Genomic DNA, 15,318 nt, shown 5'->3' with positions numbered 1-15,318 from the left:
TGAATCTGCGGAATTTGCACTAGGACAGAGATGAGGAGGAACTGCTTTGCCCATAGTCTGGTGAATCTGCGGAATTTGCATTAGGACAGAGATGAGGAGGAACTGCTTTGCCCATGGTCTGGTGAATCTGCGGAATTTGCAGTGGAGGCAACCTCAAAGACATGGTTGGATAGATTCTTACAAAGTTGGGGAATGAAGAGATATGGGGAACAGGCAGGTGGAGATGAGCCCATCATCATATCGGCCTGAATGGCGGAGCAGGCTTGATGAGCCAGATCGCCTACTACCGCACGTATTTCTTATGTTCTAACGTTCCTGCTAAATGTGGATTAATTTTTTGGACTGCTTTATGTTTCCTGACCACACCAGCCAAAATGTTCCAGCCATACTAGTCCCACCTACCTGCATTTGGTTCATAAATGAATGCATCTAAAACATCCAAATATGTCTAAAATATCCATGTATCTGTCCAATTGTTTTCTTAAAAGTTTACCATAGTACCTGCCTCAACCAGTAGCCTGTTCCAAATACCCACAGCCCTCTATGTACTTAAAGTGACCCCTCAGGTTACTGTTAAATCTCTCCCCTACCCCTCACCTTAAACCTATGTCCTTTACCCTGGGGAACAAAAAAAAGACACTCTGTATTCACCCGATTTGAATTACTTATTGTCACATGCTCAGTGGTAGATGGTGAAAGGAATAATTACATTAAGAAAAAAATAATTCTTCTCAATTTTCCAGGAAATACCCTGGCCAACTTTCAAATCCTGTTCCTGAAATGGATAAAGCAGTCAACAGCATACATGACAGAGCTGCGAATGATTGCCAACTTCATTGAAGATTATCACAGGGGCGCCACCATTGTGAACATTGCGGCCTCTTCTGCAGGGCTTGCAGGGGGGATTCTAAGCATCATTGGTTTAATCATTGCTCCTTTCACAACGGGGGACTCGCTGGTGCTCACTGGGGTGGGACTGACACTGAGTGCAGCTGGAGGGGTCAGTAAAATCATAGCCTACGTTACCGATAACATTATACAAAAGAGAAAGCAAATAAGAGTGAATGAAATTGTGGGGCAATATGTGAAAGAGACCAAGCATCTGACCGACGAATTAATTCTGATCAACCGAGCCATTCAATACACAATCAAAAATAAAGAGAGAGATCTGGTTATGAATGTATTTTTGAATGCATCTCGGACTCTCACAGATAACTTAACCTGCATTTCGGCAGTGACGTTAACAGTGATGAGAAGTACCTCAGGAACTTTTGTCGCTATTTCAGGAGCTCTGGCCAGTCTGATTGTCATGTGGGATATATTTTGCATAGTACAAGGAGCGCAGGAATTTCACAGAGGAAGGAGGACTGAAATTGCCCAGTTGATCCGACAGATAGCTCAACATATGGAAGATGAGGTAGAGTATATAGAAAATGAATTCTCAAAATGTGAAAGTGATTATAAGCACCTCTTTACATTTCTCAGTGAGCACGGAACTCAAGGTGGCCATATTTTTCATCATTGTTAGTCTGTGGCCTTCATCACCTCCTCAAGAAACAATCAGATTTGTAAGGTATAACCTGTCCTGCACAAAACCATGCTGACCACGTCTGCTTTCTTGAGAATAGGTTTCAGTCACCGATAAGTAGAAATTCTGCATGCCCTATAGGAAAAGGAATCTCATTGTTGTATGTGATGTCATGTATGTACTCTGACAATAAATGTGAACTTTTATTTCCCCTATTTTGACCATGACTTTGCATTAATTATTCTCTCCAACAGCTTCCTCACCATTGATATAAGGCTCACTGGTTTACAATGTATGAGGTCATCTCTATTTCCCTTCTTGAATAAAGGCACAGCATTGGCTACTCTCAGTCCTTTGGGACCTCGCCTGTTGTTAGGTGAGGATGTAAAGTTCTTTGTCAAGGCTCTAACAATCTCCTCTCATGCCTCTTTCGATATATCCCATCCCAGAAACCCAACATACCTCTTTCGTTATCTTAAAATGCCCTCAAACGTTAGTATTCTCCATAGTTCTCTCACTGTCCTCTGTTTCCTTTTTGAATGCTGAAGTAAAGTACTCATTTAGTGCATTTCCAACTTCTTCTGACTCGAAGCATAAATTTGCTCTTTTGCCCTTGACTGGGCCTTTCATCTCCCTTGTTATCCTCTTGTTTTTCATATATGAATAAAATGCTCTTTTATTATACTTGACAAGTACATCTCATGGGTCCATTTCACCTTCCTAATGCCCTGCTTCAGTACTTTCCTGTAAAATTTATATTCCTCAAGGATGTGATTAAGCTAGATTCACAAGGGTGTTGGCTGGACTGGAGGGCAAGAGGTACAAGGAGAGATTGGATAGGCATGGAGAAAAGTGGGGACCTTATTATATTATGGTGGGTGGGGGAGGTTGGGTAGTAGTCATAGTCTTTTTTTTTTTCGAATACTTTATTTATAAATTGTTAAACCACAATAAAAGTTACATGACATTCAGTTCTAAAAATTATTTCAAAAGAAATTATACATGTAGTATATATCAGCCCATCCCACCCTCCCATCTCCCACTCCCCACCCCAAAAGAGAAAAAAAAAGAAAAGAAGAAAGAAAAACTGGTGGTTGCCAAGAAAATTAAACATTGACACAATAAAACCTGCTGGAGGTTAATCACGAAGTGAGGTCTTCAGAGAATCAATCACACATGCAAATCAGAACTTTGTGAATATGGCCTCCTCGCACATTATGTAATTTCCTCTGTTGGTATACAACTGCATACACCAGGCTGAACTCAGAACTCACAACCCCATCTTCAAAATGGGGTTTTCAACAAGCCTGCCAGCTTGCCATGTTGCAGCCTCAAAAGCCACTGTACAACTCTCTTTCTCTCTCTCTCTCTCTCTCTCTCTCTCTCTCTCTCTCTCTCTCTCTCTCTCTCTCTCTCTCTCCCTCTCCCTCTCCCTCTCTCTCTCTCTCATTCTCTCTCTCGTAAAAACCGTATCACTTCTTACAGGGCTGCAAATCCAATTCCTGAAAGATCTTTATCAGCACTTTAACCAGGAATTTTCCATTTGCAACTGCTTTTGAAACTGTTTCCACAGAGCCTCCATTGTCTTTTGCAAAGCCTAAATGTCTGGCTTCAGCAAAAAATCTTGAATTTTCAATGAGATGTGAAGTGTAAGTATCTGTTTGAGAAGTGACCTACACTAAACCCCACAATCTATCTCTTTAAAAAAAAATTATATATAATATATTATATAATATAACCTGTAACAAGTCAAATATAATTGACGTAAAAAAATTACATTGAACTAACTGACATCTTACATTTACAAGTTTTGGCATATTATTCTTGCACAACTGCATCCAATCCACTTATTTATGTTTTTTAATCTATTTCCCATCTTAATCTTGATTCATGCACCCCAATTTTTGCGGGGCTTAATTTGAAATAAATTATACATTTTTGAAATAAATTTATTTACAGCACCATTACAAATCAGTATTTCCAATTCACTTTAATTATAACCATATAACAATTACAGTACGGAAACAGGCCATCTCGACCCCTCTCGCCCTTACCGATTAGGTAACATCAAAATAGGACCTATTTTGCCAAATAAAAAAGCTTAAACTGGATAGTAACAGAATAAATAATTTTTAGATACATTAAATGTTTCCCTCATTCTTTCGAATGTTATAAATACCCCATCCTCAAAACAATCTTCAATCCTCTTAATATCCTTCTGTCTCCAGATCCTCAAGAATTGGTTATCCATTGAAAAAGGAATAAGCCCATAGAGGCATTTTACTCAATATTAACCCCAACCAACCAATTTTCCCCTGCAACCGCTGCAACCGTGTCTGCCTGTCCCGCATCGGACTTGTCAGCCACAAACGAGCCTGCAGCTGACGTGGACTTTTTATCCCCTCCATAAATCTTTGTCCGCGAAGCCAAGCCAAAGAAAGAAGCCTTTCATGCCAATTTCATTATCAATATTGTTCCATAACTCAATCAAACATTTCAAAATAGATGATTCCGCATTTCAAAAAAGCAATTTAGAATTCCATTTATAAATAAAATCCTGGGGATTCATATCCACTATTGCATTAAATTAAATAGAAGCCCAAGCTGGAATATTATCTAAATTAAAGAATACATTTATAAATCTTAATTGAGTTGCTTTATAATAATTCTTAAAATTAGAAAAACATAAACTCCATAATTCATACTGTTACGAGCCCAAAGGATCCCCAAATCCATCAGCAATAGATATCCTCCATTACAATACTCCTAAGTCAATTTTTTGAAAGAGACCCTCAGCATTCTGACTTTCCATTAAAATTTCCTAACCACTGCATTTAAATGCTTTAAAAAATTGAAAGAATTGGAATGAAAATTGATTGGAAAAAGATATTGCATTCAAGGGAAAACATTCATTTTAACACAATTTACTCTTCTAATTCAAGTAATAGGTAAATTGTTTCACTTAAAAAAAATTGCAACACTTCTATTAAGCAAAAATAAATATTTCAATTTATATAATTTTTTCAGATCATTATCAATTCTAATACCTAAATATGTAATACCTATGTCAGGCCAACTTAATTTTGTGACTTTTTTTACAATCTGTATAATCACCCACAGCTAAGGGCTTCATCTCACTTTTTTCCCAACAACTTATAAGTTTTTCATAATTTATATTAATGATTTGGATGATGGGGTGGTTAACTTGGTAAGTAAATACGCAGATGATACAAAAATAGGGGGAGAGGTGGATAGCGAGGAAGGTTTTCAGGGATTACAGAGGGATTTGGTTTGTCTGGAAAATTAGGCTGAAAGATAGCAGATGGAGTTTAATGTTGAAAAGTGTGAGGTGATTCATTTTGGAAAAAAAATTCGAAATAGGACATATGTAGTAAAGGGGAGGACATTGGGGAATGCACAAGAACAAAGAGATCTTGGAGTTATGATGCAGTGTTCCTTGAAGGTGGATTCCCATGTTGACAGGGTGGATAAGAAGGCATTTAGTATGTTAGCCTTCATAAATCATAGCATAGAGTATAGGAGCTGGGAAGTGATGCTGCAACTGTTTAAGGCCAGGTTTGGAGTATTACGTTCAGTTCTGGTCTCCAAATTATAGGAAGGATATAGATAAGGTGGAAAGGGTGCAGAGAAGATTTACAAAGATGTTGCCTGGCTTAAAATACCTAGAGTACAGAGAAAGAATGAAGAGGTTAGGACTTTATTCATTGGAACATAGATGGTTGAGAGGGGATTTGATAGAGGTGTTTAAAGTTATGAAGGGAATTGATAGACTCTTCCCCCTGAGAGCAGGGGAGGTTGAAACAAGAGGACACAAGTTGAGGGTAAGGGGGCAAAATTTTAGGAGTAACATTAGAGGATGGTTCTTCACTCAGAGAGAGGTGGCTGAATGGAATAATCTTCTGGAGGAAATAGTTGAGTCAGAATCAATTCTTTCATTTAAGAGGAGGCTGGATAGGAGAGGGTTGGAGGATTATGGGCGGAGAATAGGCGGAGGGATCTAGCAGAGTTGTTTGAGTGAACCAGCGTTGACTTGAAGGGCCGAGATGGCCTGTTTCCATGCCATAAACTGTTATATGGTTTATATCCTGAAACTTCCCCATATTCCTTCAATCTAATCTGTAATTGGAACAAAGATTTTATAGAATCAGCTGAATAAACCAAAACTTCATCAGGAAACAAATTAATTTTATTTTTTTTCTGATTCACCTTAATTCCTTTCATCTTAGAATCTTGTCTAATAAATTCAGCTAAAGGTTCTGTGCAAAAATAAATAAAGCCGGGGACAAAGGACAACCTGGTTGACTTGATCTAGTTAATGGAAAAGAGGCAGATATTTGTCCATTTGTAATAACTTTTGACAAAGGATTTTTTATATAAAGATTTAACCCAATTTATAAACGTAGAACCAATAAAAAACGTATCCAGTACTTTAAACAAAATAAATAATTCTATCAAAAGCTTCTTCTAGATCCAAAGTTACTGCTACATTATGATCCCCTTTTTTTGAACTAAATTAATTAAACTAATTAATCTTGAAATATTTTCTGCAGAGTACTGTTTTTTTTAATAAATCCTGTTTGATCCATATGAATTAAATCTGGCAAACATATAGATAATCTATTTGCTAAAATTTTTGCAACAATTGTGTACAAAAATATATTGGACGATAAGATGCAGGATTTAACAAGTCTCAATCTTTCTTTGGTATAACTGTAATTATCGCTGTTGAAAAATAATCTGGTAAAGAATGGGATTCTGTCACCTGCTTTAACACCTCCATTTCTTATAAAATTCAGACAAAAAAAAAATTCTGGAGATTTACCATTTGGTAATGAACTTAGCACTCCATTAATTTCTCTTATTGTAAAAGGAGCATCTAAATTTTTCTAATCTTGATAAGTCAAGCTCGATAAATTTATCTGAGATAAAAAATTTATCAATCTTAACTTCATCTCGGGGGGCGTGACAAGATGGCGTAAGGAACAGACGTGCCTTCCAGTCCTCTCCTGACTCTAACTTATTGTTTTGTCTTTAAGTGCCCATTAAAACTTTTTTAAAAAGTTTATAAATAGTATGAGGTGTTGAATTAATACCTAATGGTACATTTGTTAAAAAAAAGTAAAAGGAAACATCAACAGATTGTTAAAAAATTTATTTTCCGAAATTATCTGATCCTGCTTGTTTACAAAAAGCCACGACTCAGTGTGAAATAGATCTAGGAAAAGAAGCGAAGAATTCGGCCTTGGAGCTCCGTTCTGATTCCGTAAGTCTTTCTGAAGGTCGTTTTCAGCTGCCTTTAGAACAAAGGGCTGGCCGGATGCCAGTATTTCAAACAACGTCTACTGAGACTTTGACTACCGAATTAGCTGGGGCGCCACCAGTTGGAGAGTTAGAGAGTTGTTATTTGACTGCTATACCACCAGTTATAACAGCTCTTCCAGATACTGATGTAACGAAGCTTTTAAAGGAGGTTTGGATCAAAGATAACCCTGATCATCAGTCTCCTGATACTTCTGGGGGGTCTGTGACAGGGGGTCTTACACGGAGTCAAACTGCAAGAAAAGCTACTAAATTAAAAGAAGGGATAGAAGGTCCTCTGATTCCACAAGAACAGCAGGATCCCACCATGTCTGGATCTACTGATGTTGATATACTTTTCAAGAGTCTTGAACATAAGATATTTTCTTCAATGATGCATTTAGGAGATTCTATGAATAATTTTACTTCTAAGATTAATGCATTGGTGGATGTCAATACTCAACAGATGGCTGATTATGGAGCTTTTAAAGTTGAAACTATTGAAAGACTTGAGATGTGTGATCAAGGATTATCTGATGTACAAGATCAATTGCAAGATGTGAATAAAACAATTGAAACGTTACAGATTCAGAATAAAAATTTAGCAAAAAAGGTTGATTATTTGGAGAACCAATCCAGACGGAATAATGTGAAAATTGTTGGCTTGCCAGAAGGCATAGAAGGGCCAGATCCAAGAAAATTTTTCACTGAATGGATTCCACAAGTGTTGGGACAAGATAAGTTTCCTGAAGGTTTAATATTGGAATGGGCTCATAGAGCTTTGAGAAGGAGACCTTTCTCAGGACAGAATCCAAGACCTGTTCTGGTTCGCTGTTTAAATTACTGTGATAGAGAGACTATTTTACATATGGCTATTAGAAATGCACAGCAAAACAAATCTCCTTTGATGGTTCAGAGTAATCATGTTTTCTTCTATCCGGATTTGAGTCAGGAAATTATGTTTCAACGACGTGAATTTAATTCTGTGAAAGAATTATTGTGGAAAAAAGGATATAAGGCAACATTTAGATACCCTGTGGTACTGAAGATTTTTCAGGATGGATATCAACCAAAGTTCTTTGATAATCCTAAAGAAGCTATGGATTTTGCTCAGTCTTTACCAATTACGCAATTCCAGGAACGACGTAGTCCTCCACGGTCTCCAAAGAGGGCAGAGCTGCAAGAAGGGAATTTGATTTCTGGAAGAAATGGAAGAAACGGTGGTCGCAATGGCAAAGTTGATTAAAAAAATTTTTAAAAATTTTTAAAAATATATTATTTTTGTTGAGAAGATTTTAAATAGTGATGGGAGTTGGGAGAGGGAACTGGGTGGGCACCAATTTCCAGAAGTCATCAGCTGTGTGTGAGTTATCTCACACCCTATATTTTGGGGGAGTTACCGCATTAGGCGGTTTAAACAGGAGGAGGTAATTGTGACCTCCGACCTGGTTTTTTTTCTTTTTAATTTTTGGGTTAGGGAGTGAAGCTTTTTTTAATCTTTTTTAAATAATTAAATTTTTTTATATATAACTTTTCTATTTTTTTTAGTTTTTGGTTGTAATTTCAAAGGGGAATTAAGGGTTTTTTTTTTCTTTTTTTCTTATTTTGGGGGGTTTCTTTTTTCTTCTTTTTTTTCTCTCTTTTTTTCCTTTTTTTGTTTGTTTCTTGTTGTTGTGTTTTATTGAGTGTAAGAAATGTCTAAATTGAAGTTTGCTTCTCTTAATGTTCAGGATTTAAATAATCCTATTAAGCGTAAGAAAGTACTTGCTTATTTAAAAAAATTAAAAGTTGATGTTGCTTTTTTACAGGAAACTCATTTAACAGATAAGGAACATTTGAAACTCAAACGTGAATGGGTTGGGAAAGTTTTTTATTCTTCATTTAATTCTAGGGCAAAAGGTGTGGCAATTTTGGTACATAAGAATCTACCATTTCAGTTACAGAATGAAGAGAAAAATGGTGGAAGATTATTAAAATTAAATTGTACAATCTTTAATGAGGCATGGACTTTGCTTGATGTTTATGCTTCTAATGTTGAAGATACAGGTTTTGTTGTGGATATGTCTTTATTACTTGGACGATCGAACTCTAATGTGATAATTGGGGGAGATTTGAATGTGGTGTTGGAGCCTTTATTGGATAAGTACCCAAGAGTAATTAAGAAGTCTAAGATGGCAATCCAAGTGATTAATATGATGGCAGATCTGAATTTAATTGATATTTGGAGAAGAGTTAATCCTACAGAGAAAGATTTTTCTTTTTATTCCTCGCGACATAATTCTTTTTCTAGAATTGATTATTTTTTAATATCAGCACATTTGCAGGATTGGGTTAAATCTGTGGAGTATAAGGCTAGATTGGTTTCGGATCATTCATTATTATTATTAGAATATTTGAGTTCACAAGATGTTCAGAAAGCTTCAAGATGGAGATTTAATACTATGCTATTGCAAAAACCAGAATTTATTAGTTTTTTAAAACAGCAAATTGAAATTTTTATTGGTATTAACTGTAATTCTGTTTCTAGTCATTTTGTTTTATGGGATGCAATGAAAGCTTTTTTGCGAGGTCAAATTATCAGTTATGCCTCTAAAGTAAAGAAGGAGAGAATTAAAGAGATTGAAGACTTAGAGGAAAAGATAACTGCTACTGAAAAAGAATTTCAAAAACATGCTACCGAAATGCAAAAGAATCAGTTAACTAATTTAAAATTTAAATATAATGAATTACAAACATATCGGTTTGAATGTTTAATGAATCGAAATAAGCATAAGTTTTATGAATGGGGTGAGAAAGCTCATAAAGTTTTGTCATGGCAATTAAAAAAGGAACAATTATCTAGGATTATACCAGCGATTAGAAAGAAATCAGGTATTACTTTTAATCAAAAGGAGATTAATGAGGAATTTTGTAATTTCTATAAACAATTGTTCTCCGCCAAGTGCACTCCAAGGAACTTAATACTCTTGATGACCTCAACAGTGGAGCCGTCATTGGTCAGTGGACTGTGGTTCCCCCTGGGCCCTCTTGAAGTCAACAACCATTTCTTTTGTTCTTTTGACATTCAGATACTTCAACTTCGATATTAGGACTGTCATATGGAAGAGTTGAGAAAATAGTTTTAAAAATGTTTCTTTATTATTGCAGTTAAACAGGAAAGTCTGCAGATGCTGTGATTGTTTACAATATACAAAAGTGCTTGAGAAACTCAGCAGGTCACGCAGTTTCTATAGTAGGGCTGGCCAAACTGTGGCTCATGAGCCACATGTGGTTCTTTGATGTGAATGTATGGCTTGCGGAGGTATTTTGGCTGTTAGTGGGTGTGGCTTGCAATCGCGTGACTGTGGTGTAAATTGCCGTGTTGCAGGCAGTGGAATTAGCGGAGTGATCCCGGCCTCCCTCCCATCCGAGCTACCAAACCCCCGACCACAGATCCTAACCTTGACCGTATGTCCATCGGAGGACCTAACACCCCGGCTGCCAACCATCTGAACTCCCAAGGCAAAGGGGAACTAACGTTTCGGGCCTTCATCAAGTTTTGAGCAAAAAGCAGGCTGAATAAAAAGGAGGGGCTAGCACAGGAGTGGAAGAAGGAAGAGGCAGGGGGAGGAATACAGACAAACAGGTAAGAGGTCATTGATGGGATGATAGAAGATGTGAAAAATGACAGGGTGGTGAGCTCTCTGAATGGAGAGGGAGTCAGTGCAGAGCAACCCCTGTGGCCATTCCCCTCAGCAACAAGCCTAGCCTTTTGTATAGTGCTGAGGGGAATGAACAATCTGGGCAAGGCAGCAGCCAGACCAAGAGCACTGTTGTCAGCTCTGAACCTCAGAAGGGAAGGATGAGGTCAGGCAGAGTAATGCGGACAGATGGGTGATTCTGCGGAAGAAGAATCTCTAGGATAGTGTGTCACCTCCAGTCCAGGCTGCCTCTGAGAATATTCCTTCTTTTTCTAAATATATTATTTTGATTTTTTTACAGATTCATAAAGTAATTTCAACAATCAATGCAATCTTTTTCAACACTCACGGAACGTGCAGAGTCTGTTTTATTCCACCTCCCCTTGCCCACAAACACATCACCAGACCAATTATACATTATACAAATACAAATAAATACATGTGGGGGTTCAGAGCCCCCACCGAAAACCTAAAAAAGTAACCAGCTAATTAACTAAATAACCCAAGTAAGAAATTTAAAAAAAACTAAAAGAAAAAACAAACTAAAATAAAACAAACTAAAAGGACATCTACTTTGCCAGGTTTCATTTCCATAACTCCAATCCTTTCCCTACTGGTACAGGTTTTTATAATATCCAGCGAGGGGAGCTGGCCCATGCATTTCAGATATAGCTGCCACACTTTATTTAAGACATGTATCATGTTCCCCCTTAGATTGTAAGTGATTTTCTCCAATGGAATGCAACTCTGCATTTCCATATTCCATCTTGTAGTATTTAACTGGGATTTGGACTTCCACGTAACCATTATACACTTCCTGGTTACCACCAAGGTGACCTTCACAAACTGAATTTGCTATTTGGACAGTCAAAAACTCACCTTCCCGATATCTCCCAAAAGGTACGACTGGATCAGGTGGAAAATTCACTTCTTGAATTTGTTTCAGAATGTCCCCCAGGTCTTCCCAGAAGGGTCTCACCTTTGTACATTGCCAGGTGGAGTGGACAAAGGTTCCAATTTCCACACCATGCCTAAAGCCCATTCCTGAAATTTTCAGCTTTGATTTATGTAATTTTTATGGTGTGAGGAACAGCTGGTGCAGAAAGTTATATGGGCACCAACCTCTTCTCTCACTAATGACCAGTCTTGCCTACTAGACCTACTCAATGGAAACTCTGGAAACATCTGCCCATTTTTAATCATTTTTGCTTGGAGTTTATGATATAATGTCTTCACCCAATTAACAAATGGTTGACCCAATCCGAATTTCTCTGGTACCTTAAACCAAATGTCCCACTGCAGTCTGTCGAAGGCCTTCTCCACATCCAGAGATATGCCCCGACTGTGCCAGATGTACTATATTAAGCAGTCTAACTACATTGTTTGGGGACTGTCTCATTTCTACAAATCTGGCTTGATATGGATTTGATAATATCACAAGTATTTTGGTAACCCATTAGCCAATGCTTTTGCAATAATTTTGTAGTCTGTATTTAATAACAAGATGGATCCATATGAGGCAGAGCTCAATGGATCCCTGGCTTTTTTGGGTATCACCATAATGATTGCTGTTGAGAAAGACTCTGGGAGGGTATACTTCATTAATGCTGGTCCACCACCTTCATAAGAAGGAGAATTAGCAAATTTTTATAAAAATTGGCAGGGAAACCATCCTCTCCCAGTGATTTGTCAGTATGCAAGGAGCTCAGAGTCTGAAACTTCCTCTTCAGAGAAGGGGGCATTCAGCCCCTCTTGTTCTTCCTGGTCCAGATTTGGTAAGTCCAATGAAAGCAAGAAACTATTTTGTTGGAAATCACCCTCTGATTCTGATTTATACAAATCCTTCTGAAACCTTCTAAATGTACCTTCTATTTATTTGGTTTATAGAAGATCTTGCCTTCCCCTGTCCAAATCACATTAATTGTTCTTCCCTCACCTGCCAGGTCAAGACGTTGTGGACCTTCTCCACCAGTTCATCATATACTGCTGTCTAGATCGTAAAATTAACTCTTCTGCTGTATATGTTTGTTTGAGCTTTTTGTTCACCAAGTTCCTGTATTTTTCTTCTGAACCTGCTCTTTGTTAATCTTTGTCCAATTGAGCTATCTCTGCCCTAGGGCACTAACCTCCTTCTTGTGTCCCTTTTTAATGCTTCTGGTATATCCAATGATCTGGCATCTTTAAAGTGTCCCAAATTAGGAAATTGTTTTCAATAGAAGGGCAATTCGTTTCACACAAAAATTCAATCTGGCCCTAACAAAAATACAAAATTCTGGTTTTCCCAACAGCAGCGTGTTTAGACACCATCTGAACAGTGAGGCTACTTATCTGGCATTATAATGGATAAAGTCAAGGGAGAGTAGTCCGATAGTAGCTGTGCTGAATAATCAGTTTTCATTATCCTACCTTCCAATTGGGCAGATGCCAAAAGTACATCAATACAAGTCTAGGGGTCATGTTGTCTCAAGTAAAAGGAGTAATCCCTTTCTCTTGGGTTCAGCCTTCTCCAGACATCCATGAGATTCAATTCTTTCATAGAGGTCAGGGTAGACTTAGCCACATTGCCCTTGTTACTTTCTTTGCTGACTTGTCCATAACCAGATCTTGACAAAAATTGAAATGCCCTCCAATTAAGACATTCACACACACTTACGTTACTTTCAATAATATATCTTGTATGAACATTTTGTATTCGAAATTTGGGGCATATATTCAAAAGTGTCCATGATTTTGAGTATATTTGGCAATTATGAATCTCCCCGCTGAGTCCACAACCACATCCTCGACCACCACTGGAAGATTACTTATCAAAATGGCCACTCCCCAGGCCCTGGAATTGAAGGAGGTCATCACCACCAGACCCACCCACCCCATCTTTAATTTTAAATGCTCTTGTTCTATAAGGTGGGTCTCCTGCAAAAAAAAAACCATATCCTCCTGCATCTTTTTAAAGTGAGCCAAGGCTCTATTTCTCTTAATCAAACCGTTTATCCCATTTACATTAAAGCTTGCAAATTTAATTGACGTTCGTTATGCTCAGACCATTCCATTATGTTTATCCCCCTTCTTCTTGTCCCCTGACACTTGATCTCCATCCTGATTTTCTTCCATAGATCTTTGGCACAGGGATCATGCTCTAAGCAAAAACTAAGTTAACGGAACTAAAACCCATATTTTAAAACCAAACCTCTCTGTAAAAAGCCCTATTTTTCCTTTCCTCACCCCCCCAAATTACCCTTATCCCCCACCCCCCAGAACCAACAACCAAACTATTATTGCCAATCTCCCCTATTTTGAAGAATACCCAGCACTCCCATCTTTCGATTTTGCTTCCCTCCCCTCCTGTGAGCTCCCGAGATCACTTAGTTATTTTATATATATAATCCACTTCAAACATTTACACTGTAAAAGAAAACATGCCCCCCCCACACCACTTTCAATATGTATAATCCATTCTTTCCCCAGATCACTCTTTTCCCTTTATTTACATTTATTGTCAGTCTCATAGCAGTGGCAGGGTTCTTACAAAGTCCATGGCTTCTTTTGGGTCCTTAAAAAAACTTCTTTCCCCTCCCGCCCCTTACAATCTTCAACATTGCTGGGTGAAGGAGGGTAAATTCAATTCCTTTTTGTTTCAGACTTTTTTTTTACCAAATAAAACTCCCTTCTGCACTTCAACAATGCTGCATTTGTGTCTGGGTAGAATAGGATCCCCCCCTCCCCCCCATATTCTGCCAGACCCCTCCCCTTGCTTTTGCCTCCACCGCCGCCAGCCTCAAAATTCTCTGTCTATCCTGATAGTGCAGGAGTCTCACCAGGATAGAGCATGACCATTGGCATGGCCCCAGGCGTGAGGCGAGAGACCAGTGGGCCCACTCTATTTCCAAATTATTTCCTACTTTACCCCTCCCCAGTATCTCCGGTATCCATTTTTGCAGGAACTCCACTGCGTTTCTCCCCCTCCTTACCCTCCTTCACCCCCACAATCTTAATTGCATTCCTCTTATTAATATTCTCTAACATATCTATTCTGTCTCCTCTCACCTGCCGGTTGGAGTAGTCTTACCAGGTGAGAGTTAACTTTCCCTGGCTCCTCTCTTTGCAGCCCTTGGACTCCTACTCTCTGCCACTGCTGCCATCAAACTCCCCGGTTTCCGCGCATCCTGGTTTCCCTCAGCCATTTCTGTCGCTGCCATCCCAACCTTGACCTGGCTCCGCCATCTTTGCACTTCCTTCTCTGTTGCTGCCGATGTCTGACTCCCTGGGTCCTGTGCCTCACGGTTTCCTCCGCCGCTGCCATCACTGACATCCTGACCTTGGTCTTCACGCCTCCACTCCTCCAGCCGCCACTGGCATTCTCCCTCTCAGCCCGGGTCCCCCTACCTTGAGCCTCTGAAGTCCTTGCTACCGTCACTGCTACCATTTCGTCTATATCTACTCCCATCTTCTCCATCCTGGCCTGACCGCCTCCTTCCTGCACTGCCAACACTCCTGTGCCTGACAGTACTCCCGATCCCACAACTGACATCCTTGCTGAGCCCCTACCTGGCCTAGCCTCACACAGGCTGCCCACGCTCACCTCCTCCTGTACGCTCTCCTCCTGATGGGAAGGTCCCTGTTCAGGTGCCAGCATTGCGACCATCACCATCTAAGCTTTTGCATAGGCCCCTCCTGGATTACACTCTCTCTGCCACATGATATGGTTTCTTCATTTTCTCCTCTTGTTGCCTTTGCTTTTTCTCCCATTCTTTTATCTCTTTACCGTTCCCTAAACTATCCTATCTCTCGTCT

General features: G+C 38.9%; 1 protein-coding gene across 9 annotated transcripts in view; it reads left to right on the top strand.

Annotated features, from left to right (window-relative positions):
- LOC138756979 (apolipoprotein L5-like) overlaps positions 1 to 1,743 on the top strand; it is an 89,846-nt gene extending 88,103 nt beyond the window's left edge. For all 9 annotated transcript variants that reach the window (XM_069923513.1, XM_069923508.1, XM_069923512.1 and 6 more), the window contains one exon: positions 744 to 1,743. In XM_069923513.1, coding sequence (XP_069779614.1) covers positions 744 to 1,528 — 785 coding nt within the window. In that variant the 3' untranslated portion in view covers positions 1,529 to 1,743. The remainder of the gene's footprint in view (positions 1 to 743) is intronic.
- Positions 1,744 to 15,318: the final 13,575 nt, after the last annotated feature.

The sequence above is a fragment of the Narcine bancroftii genome, chromosome 3 (assembly GCF_036971445.1).
Source record: "Narcine bancroftii isolate sNarBan1 chromosome 3, sNarBan1.hap1, whole genome shotgun sequence".
In the NCBI taxonomy this organism is placed as follows: Eukaryota; Metazoa; Chordata; class Chondrichthyes; order Torpediniformes; family Narcinidae; genus Narcine; species Narcine bancroftii.
The sequence above is the reverse complement of the archived record's forward strand: the minus strand, read 5'-3'. Positions and strand labels throughout refer to the sequence as shown.